Source organism: Staurois parvus, unplaced genomic scaffold (assembly GCF_062004578.1).
Source record: "Staurois parvus isolate SC_StPar_1 unplaced genomic scaffold, SC_StPar_1.0 ptg000818l, whole genome shotgun sequence".
NCBI classification, from domain to species: domain Eukaryota; kingdom Metazoa; phylum Chordata; class Amphibia; order Anura; family Ranidae; genus Staurois; species Staurois parvus.
Window position 1 is genome coordinate 10,322,051 of NW_028318614.1, and position 11,103 is coordinate 10,333,153.

An 11,103-nucleotide genomic window follows, 5' to 3' on the forward strand; every position below is an offset into this window, starting at 1 on the left:
TTTTTTCCAAAGCGCAACAGCACCCCTTTTCTTTCAATTATATACATAAGGATGAAAATATCTAATACTGTACAAAATGTCGATAACAAAAAAAGGGAACTTGAGAAAATGCCCCCTTAGCAACTGCAACAAAGCACATATCCAAAGAAACAGAGTTGCAAAATGATCAGGTCTTTTTTATTAAAGCCTCTCCACATTTGTGCATCTTTGAATATAATAAAGTGATTTGCAATTGGAGGCCAGTGGCAGCCCTAGAACATTTCTGGAATTTGACATACATTACTCCTGACTACTACTGTTAGTATTAGACTGTGTTAGCAGCAAGGGACTGCATGTGGTAGAGTTATTCTGATTATTCACTTATAGATTTTAGACTCTGGCTGGTTCTATGAGAACCATTCCGTCTCTTCGATATTATCAAACAGTAACGTCATGTGGACAGAACTGGATTTAATTTACTTGTGGAGCCTTCATGGGTAAGGGGTGACACAGATATCTAATATGGAGCCAGTCAAGGTTGACATGGCCATGGTGGAGGGTAGGAGTCAGTATCTTGGACGAGACCTCTTTCCCTGAGGCCATATAAATATACTAAGTGCAAAAACTTGCCAAAAAGTAAGCAATCTCGTTTGAGTAAACTTGCCCTCTAATAAAAAAAAAGCCCAGAGATTATGAATCATTGCTAACATTAATTTAAACATTGAAAAATAGGAATTGTACTTTACTGTTGATCAACTCTACAAAAGAAATTATAGCTGATTAATGTCTTATATTTTTTCTGGCCCTTTAAAATATCTAGGTCACAGTTCTCACTGGAGTTTAAAAAACTAATCGTGATGCACATGTTCCCATATATTTTTTGAGTATTGTCCTGAAAAAATTATAGCTGAAATTTAATTGGTTGCACTTTCCCTCTAGTCATTTACAGTATATGCCATCTTCACACAGGGGAGGACTAGTTTGGGTGGCAGTTGTATTTTCATGGGCCAGTACTAATAAGATATGCTAAGTTGGTGGCCCTGAGTAGAGATATTTTACCATTTCAAACCTGAAGTGTCTGCAGCTAATGACAGCTGCTAGGTTTTAGATATCTAATCCGCATATCTGCAATCACAGCACAAGGCTGAGGGTAGTCTTACAGCCGTGATTTCCTTTGCAGCTCTGAGATTTCATGTGACCAAACACCAAGAGCCACAAAGGAAGTCAATGCTGGAAAATGAGAAGGTGTTTCACAGTAAACCATGTCCTTTGGGAACATTTCACCATGCCCAAGGCTCAGTAAGGATCCATGGTGCACTTTGCGTTGTACATTTCTTTTAACGCACATGGAAATTTGCCCCTACTATGAAAGGGCTGGCTGATTGTGTTTGCCCCCTAGGCCATGTTTCCAGGCCTCATACTCTACCAAAATATTGATTCTACAAAAAGTCTTTGATTTATTTTATTTTTAATTAATTTATAATCCAACTATGATATGCAAACTGATTACATAACATTACTAAGACTACTGTTCTTTTTGTATGCATCTGAAGTGCTATTGACCAACTACATTTCTGAATATACAATAGCTAGTTTGATGTTTTAGTAGTACTTGTGATCTTACAATCTAATAAAAAATAACATCTGTAGTACATAGCCTTTAATTCATTGTTAATATCAGGAACGTTTTTAGCTCTTTTTACTGTTCTCTCATTCTGATGGATCTCTTTTCTGTTGTACTGATCAAAACATCAATTCTAAATCTATGAGCACAAAAAAAGATGAAACAATCAATCTCCTGGTCATAGTTTCTTTCAAAATGTGTCAATGTAATTTCCCCAAAATCCATTGTAAAATGATTTCTCCGAAGATGAATTATGCGATTTTGTTTACAGAAGTGAGATATTTTCTTCCCATAAATTACATGTTCAAGTCTTCTCTTCTTTTTATGTTATGTGGACTTTTCTGCATACTAGGATTGCTGCCAGACTGTTCATGGTGGCTGTGTGACTGGTCAGTAATGTGAAATGTTTGGTATCATTAACATTTTATATATTGTTTTGTCAAAGTACACACAGTTGTTGCCCATCTGATTTAATTCTCACACAATAGATTTTGGGTTACTTGTCATCTTCGGTACTGCCCATGTAGCCTCGAAGGTTGAAGAGGTCAAGGGAAGCATTTACAACCTGTGATAGATGCACAATGCCTGTGATGAACAGAGCCAGCAGCATAACAGGCAGGGTGATATTCCATATAGTGGCCAAGATATTGTAGCAACGTGCTTTTCTGCCATAGATGCGGGCAGCACGTTCATCTCCTTGTACCTTCTGATCTCGTGCCTATAAAGAGATAAGAATGGGATTACTCCTTGCAAAGTTATAAATTACATAAAACAGTAATTCTTCCACTCAACTTTAGTTAAAATACAACCTAAGGCTTCTGCATCACAGACTAAACAAGTACCAAACGCAGTTAAAGCCATACTAAACACCGCTTGGTCACTTGTACCTACAGATGTGCTTATAATAAAGCTTACCTGTAGGTACAGTGAATATCTCCCAAGTATGCACAGTTTAGGAGATATTCATTTCTGTAGCAGCCAGTGACGTCACCAATGCATGCACACTACGCTCTCAATGGACAACACACAAGAGTATACGCAGGAGTTACGTCATTATGACTTGGCCATTCAATCAGCCCGCGAACCCAGAAGGAAGACTGGGTGAAGATAGAAGCCATGTCAGCACTGACAACGTCCATACTTGCATATTATGTCGGTAACTTGCAGGGGGACCTTTTTTTTTTAACCTAAATACCACTATAACATGGGATGAACAAACCTCATAATAAAGACTAAAGCCTTTTTTTACCTTCCACTGAGCCAAATCCTCTTTTATTTGTGTCTCACATGCTCCCCTTCGCAGACACTGTAGCTCACAGGGGGAGGGTTTGGGCAACAGAGACAGTGAATCAGCTGTGACAGTGCTAATAGCCACACTCCCGCAACATCTTTTCATCCCACTGTAGTAAAATAGACACAGCCTACATGAGAGTGGCAACTCTTCTTTGAATTCAGGAGTAGGACTGCATAGTTGCCCCATGAAAGCTGTATTAGGTGGACTTCACTGGGAAGTGTACCATGTTTTTGTAGGACATTGTAGGGTAGAAAAACCTGTAAAATGTCAAGAGAAAAAAAAAGCAGAACCAGCGCTCAAGTCTGTGAGCATCCCAGGAACACAGTGACAGTCACTCGCTGAGGTGCAGCCCTTTGAATATCGGGGAATCATGATATTACTGGAAGAAAGCAAAAAAGGGGCGCACTCTCCTCGTGCATTGCCGCGATAACAAGGGAATTTATTAAAAATTACAAAAGTATATGCTCACAAACCAAGAGTCAAGTAAACAAACAAAGAACCAATGTGACAGTCCCAGCAAACGGTGGTCTTGCAACGGGGTATGTGACGTGTTTCGGGAAACATACACCCTTCTTCAAGACCACCGTTTGCTGGGACTGTCACATTGGTTCCTTGTTTGTTTACTTGACTCTTGGTTTGTGAGTATATGCTTTCTTCCAAGAAAAAAATTTAGTTGTAGATACACTTATAGTCACATATTTTTTTTTTATGGGAAGTCATAGGTCTAATTTAAAACCCAACTCCAGCCCAAGCATGTTTGGATAGAGCCGGAAAGGGTTAGAACATCTGTTTGTATCCTTATTAATGACATTGTTTTGTCAGATTTTAAATGCCCTGTGTGTGTCCATAGGAGAGATTTCCCTTTTCTTCTTGTTCATAGGCTGAGAAAAGTGAGGTGATTAAGGAAACTGAGGTTCCAAAGCCTAGACATAGCTTAAGTTACCAGCCCTCAGCTTATACAAGAGACAGATCAGCCACTATGGCAATCTTGCAACCTGATACTGGAGGGGAGAGAATACAACTGAATAACAGCACACATAGTTGATCATAAGAAAAAAAAGGGGGCACTGGCTTAAAATCTTTAGAGTGGAAATTTAGATTCATACAAATTCCAATTCCTAGCTTAAAGGGTGTACTTTTTTCATGTGTGATTATGGAATAACTGCTGCTTGGTGAGATGCACAAAATCACATTTTAAACTAATGCTTGTGCATGTGGTCAGGGATGAATGTTTGTTTTTTTTCTTGAGTATTCTGCCATCTTATCTCATCTTATCTCAGAAAGACATGCATGCTATAAGCCTGGGTTCACACTACAGCAGTGTGGTAAATCCCATGTGATTCGCAAAGGAACCGCACCGCATTCCTGTACAAATCACATGCGATTTGTGTGTGGTGTGATTGGAGCCATACATTTTGTCAAAACTGAGTGTCTGGTAGAAAGTTAGATGGGTAATAGAACTAGCGCAGGTGTACAGCTACTGCTTGCCAAGGATGTGTACAGACAGACATTTGCTAATAATTCTTAATGTGTGCCTCTGTTTACACCTGCTATAACTAAATGTAATGGGGCTGACTTACTAGAGCATGTTTTATAGGGTTCATTTGCATTTTCAAATTGCAAGAACATTTCCACACAACAAAGTAAAATTTACCTTAACTTAGCGAATGAGGTAAAACTAAGTGAAATTACACTTTGCAAAGAATACCCATTCATATGCTGGGTATAAAACAGGATTTTTGATCACACATGATTGGATGTTTGACATCAACACAGATTCAAATTACTCACTAAGCCAAGTGAACTTTGCAAAGTGAATATTCACATAGCTTAGTGACGAAGAATGTTTTTAATTCTGTTTTTTTTAAATAATTATTATGCCTACTTGAACTTTCTTATTATTATTAATTTAAATATTCAAGGTTTCTTGTACTGTTTCTATGACCATTCTGGATAACAACTGATTCATCGCTTTGTATATGTGGGAGACAACAGTATACTCCTTCTATGTGTATCTGGGAACTTTGATGGACAGAGGAAATACCGCTCAGGTTAATGATCAGCATCAAACCAGAACAACTGCAAACTCGGACTCGCCACCACATATCATGCAAAATAGGAAGAAGGGTTGGCCGCACACCAGAGGAATGATGAAAAATGTGCAAATGTTACATTGATCCATAGGGTACAAAAAGAACCAGGACATAAACATGGCTGTTAACGCGTTTCACAAGATCACGTGCTTAGTCATAACCAAAGACTAAGCATGTGATCGTGTGAAACGCGTTGACAGCCATGCCTGTGTCCTATGGATCAATAAAACATTTGCATGTTTTTCATCATTCCTCTGGTGTGTGGCCAACCCTTCTTCACTTTACCTGGGAACCTTTGCTTTGATGTTTTTGCAATTTGATGATATAGATAAAGAATTAAAAAAAACTATTCTTGCAACATTGGGTATTCTTTGCAAGGTGAATTTTCTCTTAGCTTTCCTTATTGCAAAGTAAAAATGTCATAATGATCAGAAGTTGTTTCCAATTAAATGAGATGAATATCTAGATCAGTCTATATAAATGAGTTCTATATAGGTGAATTACTTGTATAATGCCTTTCATTTATAGCCACATAGTAAACATGAAGGGTACTTCTAAGTGGTTATTATGGTTGACTGCACATTGTTCTTGAATGATGGTTCATATTGTCATCTGTTTTCTTAATGTGACCATTGATGAACTATGCTCATGCATTAGAGAGGATGGCACGTAATATATTCTATGCATTTATTCATTTCTTTGTTTGATTGCGGTGATCAGTATTCTTTCAAAGTTCTTCTTATAACTAAAAAAGTGGTGCCTATCATATAACATGACAGTGATGTGAATCTTCCTCCATTGGATCCTGGAGACCCAGTGAAGTCTTTTACTCTGTTTCTGTTAAGTGGCAGTTGTGACTGGTCAGGTGTCCGGAAAACTGAGGAATATTCTATAGCAGAAGACAGTAAATTGTTGGGTTACATAAACACATTGCCACAAAGTAGCAGAGACACAAAACAGAGCATAAACCAGTCCTGTAATTATGGGCTGCTCTATTTCAGTGGAGCACATTGTCAGTCTGTTATTACTAAAATGTCCACGCAAGGCTTGTGTTTATTTGTTTGTGCGCCTTTTAAGCCTAGAATACATTTGTAGAATGTACAGATATGGAACAGAGGTGGGATTATTCAAGCAACAAACACAATGAGGTTGATTTACTAAAACTGGAGAGTGCAAATTCTGATGCAGCTCTACATAGAAACCAATCAGCTTGCAGGTTTTATTGTGAAAGCTTAAATTAATAAGCTGAAGTTAGAAGCTGATTGGCTCCCATGGACAGCTGCACCAGATTTTGCACTCTACAGTTTTAGTATATTAACCCAAATATGTCATTTTTCTTAAACTGGTTTTAAACCCAAAACCAAACATTTATTATATTGAAGCCTGCCAATTCTTACATGTGATGGCTGTATTAGTTACATTTTTCCATGGTTTCTTTTTTTTATTTTTACCTGGTGATCTTGTCAGCAAGTCTGTCAGGTTTCAAGATGTAGCAGTTACAAGTTTCAGACAAACCGTTTGCCACTGACATGGATACTTACAATGGTCAGCTTTTATTTATTTATGTAAAACCTTTATTTCAAAAGGAACAAAACTGTTTGCTGTAACTGCGTATTAGTGTGAGCTGGAGTTTGACTTCAATTTATTTAGTGTACGTAAATCTGCTAGCCCATCTAACACTCCCCTTCCACTAGACAAGGGGTCTCCAAACTTTCTAAACAAAAAAACACTTTACTGTCCTTCAAACTTTAGGGGTGCCAAACTGTGGTAAGTGGGAGAAGAAAGTGCCCTGGCACCAGTGGGAGAAAACAGGGCCCCAGCATTGGTATTTGGCGTAGGAATAGTGCCCCATCATTGGTGTCAGTGGGAGGAATAGTGCCCCATCATTGGTGTCAATGGGAGGAATAGTGCCCCATCATTGGTGATAGTGATAAAAATAGTTTCCCATTGTTGGTGTCAGTGGGAGGAATAGTGCCCCATCATTGGTCTCAGTGGGAAGAATAGTGTCCCATCATTGCTGTCATTAGGAGGAATAGTGTCCCATCGTTGGTGACAGTGGTATAAATAGTGTCCTATTGTTGGTGTCAGTGGGAAGAATAGTGCCCCATCATTGACATCATTAGGAGGAATAGTGTCCCATCATTGGTGATAATGATAGAAATAGTTTCCCATTGTTGGTGTTAGTGGGAGGAATAGTGCACCATCATTGGTCTCAGTGGGAAGAATAGTGCCCCATCATTGGTGTCATTAGGAGGAGTAGTGTCCCATCATTGGTGACAGTGGTAGAAATAGTGTCTTATTGTTGGTGCCAGTGGGAGGAATAGTGCCCCATCATTGGTCTCAGTGGGAAGAATAGTGCCCCATCATTGGTGTCATTAGGAGGAGTAGTGTCCCATCATTGGTGACAGTGTTAGAAATAGTGTCTTATTGTTGGTGCCAGTGGGAGGAATAGTGCCCCATCATTGGTCTCAGTGGGAAGAATAGTGCCCCATCATTGGTGTCATTAGGAGGAATAGTGTCCCATCATTGGTGACAGTGATATAAATAGTGTCCTATTGTTGGTGTCAGTGGGAAGAATAGTGCCCCGTCATTGACATCATTAGGAGGAATAGTGTCCCATCGTTGGTGATAGTGATAGAAATAGTTTCCCATTGTTGGTGTCAGTGGGAGGAATAGTGCCCCATCATTGGTCTCAGTGGGAAGAATAGTGCCCCATCATTGGTGTCATTATAAGGAGTAGTGTCCCATCATTGGTGACAGTGGTAGAAATAGTGTCTTATTTTTGGTGTCAGTGGGAAGAATAGTGCCCCATCATTGGCGTCATTAGGAGGAATAGTGTCCCTTCATTGGTGTCAGTGAGAGGACTAGTGCCCCATTGTTGCTGACAGTGGGGGGAATAATGCCCCAAAAGTTGGATAAAAGCAAGTAAAGGGCCACTTCCATTTTAAAGTAAACTTTAATAGACTCTAAATTATTTTTGATGATATTCTCACTCAAGCTTTGAAGAGCATCTGTTCCCAAAACAGCTTACTTTGTTGTCTGAAGAAGGCAACCATTCTTACTGCAGCTCTAAATACATCCTTTTGTTCAGAAAGTAATTCCTGGACAGCTGGCATGACTGACACCATTTAAAATTATTAATACAAAGTCTATGTTATACAGTGGCATATAACATTCATTTTCCAGTTTACCAGTAAGTTATAGTCAATAGCAAATCTATTTTACTGCTTTAATTCTGTACCATCATACATTTTTGCAACTAGGTTGGAAATTATACATTGAAAATAATTATACAATTATTATTTGGGGCTCTAAAAAGACTGTTAGCAAATCATATAACATATGAGAAAAATTAAGTGACCAAAAAAGTGAATAAGATCTAAGCTCTAATGTATATCAACAAGCAAGAATTAATTCAATAGAACGGGGGTTCTTCTTTCTACCAGTGGTGATATATCGGGTTTGAGTTGCTAAAGGCAAATAGGTTAGTTGCTTTGCAAGGGTATTTGCCTTAGGGCTTAGTGAATGTGGTAAAATTCAACCTTGCAGAATACCCAATCTCATGAAAGGAAGATAAAAAAAGCATTTTTGCTTGCTCATGATTGGATAATGGAAATCCACAGAGCTTCATGACATTCGTTAAGCTCTGCTGCAAATTCCATTGCAAAATGCAAATTCCCTTGCAAAGTGAACAACCTATTTGACTTTAATAAATCAACCCCATCAAGTGTACAGACAGAACAAATAAAAATGATTTACTGAACAGCAGAGAATGCTCATTAAATAAATAAATATATTGAATAAAGTGAAGCCATAATTACTTTAAACATCCAATCACGTATATCCAAATCCCTGTTTATTTCCCCTGCACATGATTGAATATTCAAAGTCATCATTGCTTAATTTTATTTACTAAGTTAAGGCAGCTATGGGAGGCAATTTCCCATAGAGAAATCAGGCTGTTTCCCTAACAAAGCAAATGTCGGGTTGAATTATCCAATCATATGCAAAAGAATTTTCGGAAGCAGAATTTTTGATTGGGTGTTCAGAATGAACACAGCTTTACCTTTACCAACATTCACTTTGATGCGTGAGCATCTTCTACTCCTTTAGTAAATCAACCCTACTGTATTTTCTTTTTTCTAATTCAACTTTCTTTTGTTATTAGTAACTCTCTTCCAAAAGTATGAGTATTACAGAATTTAAAATATATATAAATATATATTAAAAATATATAAAAAATATATATTGAAAATATAATAAAAGGTAGCAACAACTCTTCAAAGACATTTACAAGATTATGACTGGTCTTTATAATTTCTGGGCTGATGCCAAGATTAAGAGATTATTTTTCCTTTCCTTACCTTGACGGAGTAGACCAACGCCATGAATCCAAGACAGAAGAGATTCAGGTACACAGTGTTACACACAGACCACAATAAGTGGTCCCTTGGAGCTGCGGGGGCCCCTATATTGACAACGGTGTGAGAATTAGCTGGCTTATTTGGGTGTGATGTAAATATATCTTCACGGGGGTAAGAGGTGTCCATAGTAGTGAAGAAGATGAAGAAAGAATAGGCTAAGAAACTAAATTATACAAGATCAATGACAAGATGTGTTCTATATGTAGATATCTAAGCAGACAGTCAGATAAACCAGGTTATAGAAAGTCAGAAAACAGTCATGAAAGGAGGTTAGAAACTTCTGAAAGATGTCTGGGAAGAGACAGATTGTCACACGTGCCCTCTTTATAAAGCTCTCTGCAGACCGGCCCTGTTCCCTCCTTTCTTGTATTACAGGGTCTTTTTCTGTACATAGTCATTGTGGTTACCTCTTGGTTGTAAGTTGTGTATGTTTGCTGGGCCTGCCTAAACTAGATTTTACCACCTTTAGAACTTGTTCATAAAACAGTTATGCAACACAGATAAAGTCTAAAGTATCCAAAATTGAAAAAAGGCTACTTTGTTGCAAAAGAATTTGATGGTATTGTTTACAAAAATCTGGTGCTTGTTTTAAATACAATGGACAAAAAATTCTTCTATTTTAGTAAGCTTAGTAAGTCGATGAAAGACTCAACAGCAAACATGAGAGATTTTCTTGAATGATCTCATACCCAGTTCACTAATACTCACCATCCCCATTCTCTCCTGCCACTCCACTCATCTGTCAGAGCCCCCTGAAGAAAACCTGGTACTTCCAGGTATAAAGGAGCATAGAAAATAAGGTGGGCTAGGGGAGCAGGTTATTAAAGGATACCCCCTAGTCCTGCAAGAAAATGGAAATAATATGTAAGAGAGTACATAAATAAGTACACTTAGCTATGTCCATGCTGCCCTTCTTTTTTGTGGTTTCTTTCTAAGGCTACTCCTGTGCAGCCGGTGCTCCTGCTCCCAGTCCACCATTTTTGAAGATGTATGCTCAAGATGGAGTGCATGATGTCACGCACCTTGTCTCACCCATGAGCTGTATGATGTTACATTCATCTGTTTTAAAAAAAATATTTGTTTTTATTTTATCAACAAATTAATTTAATGCTGTATGGTGCATGTGCTTTAACTCACGCATGTGCAGTACGAGAATATTGCAAGATCTTACAAGACACGGGTACGGGATCTCCCTGAAGGCACTAGTGGTGTTGCCTTCCAAAGGGGTATCTGTGCAGCTGGGACTACGTCATTAGTACCTTCAGGGGGACAATGAAGTGGATGCAAAAAGGGACGTAAAGTAAAAATAAATCAATGTCCTATCATTTCTCATTAGCATGTAGAAATGCACCCTGATGTGAACTTTAGCAAAAGCAAAAGGCCTCTTTAACCCCGTGTGAGCTGTGACAGTAACTGAACTTACAGATGGATTAGACCCACAACTCTAATACATGACAGGGGAGTGTAATAAGGCTGAGTATCCGTGGATGAGGGAATTGGCTGTCAGAAGAACCTACTACTATTTCCCAAATAAGCAGTGACAGATTCCCTTTACTTTTTATGTACCGTAATGTACTAACACGCCTGGAAACAAGGAGAAGGAGCATTTGCGCTTACAGCAGTATTAAACCCAAAAGCAAAAATGTATTATATTGCAGCTTACCAATCATTAGACGTGGTGGCTGCATA

General features: G+C 38.4%; 1 protein-coding gene across 1 annotated transcript; it reads right to left on the reverse strand.

Moving 5' to 3' along the window:
• Positions 1 to 1,427: 1,427 nt before the first annotated feature.
• On the reverse strand, positions 1,428 to 9,713 carry IFITM5 (interferon induced transmembrane protein 5). Its single transcript, XM_089655051.1, has 2 exons — positions 9,355 to 9,713; positions 1,428 to 2,321 (listed from the first exon to the last, which is right to left on the reverse strand). Exons 1-2 carry the CDS (start codon positions 9,538 to 9,540, stop codon positions 2,100 to 2,102), a joined length of 408 nt encoding a protein of 135 aa, XP_089511177.1. The 5' UTR covers positions 9,541 to 9,713; the 3' UTR covers positions 1,428 to 2,099.
• Between the last annotated feature and the right edge of the window lie 1,390 nt (positions 9,714 to 11,103).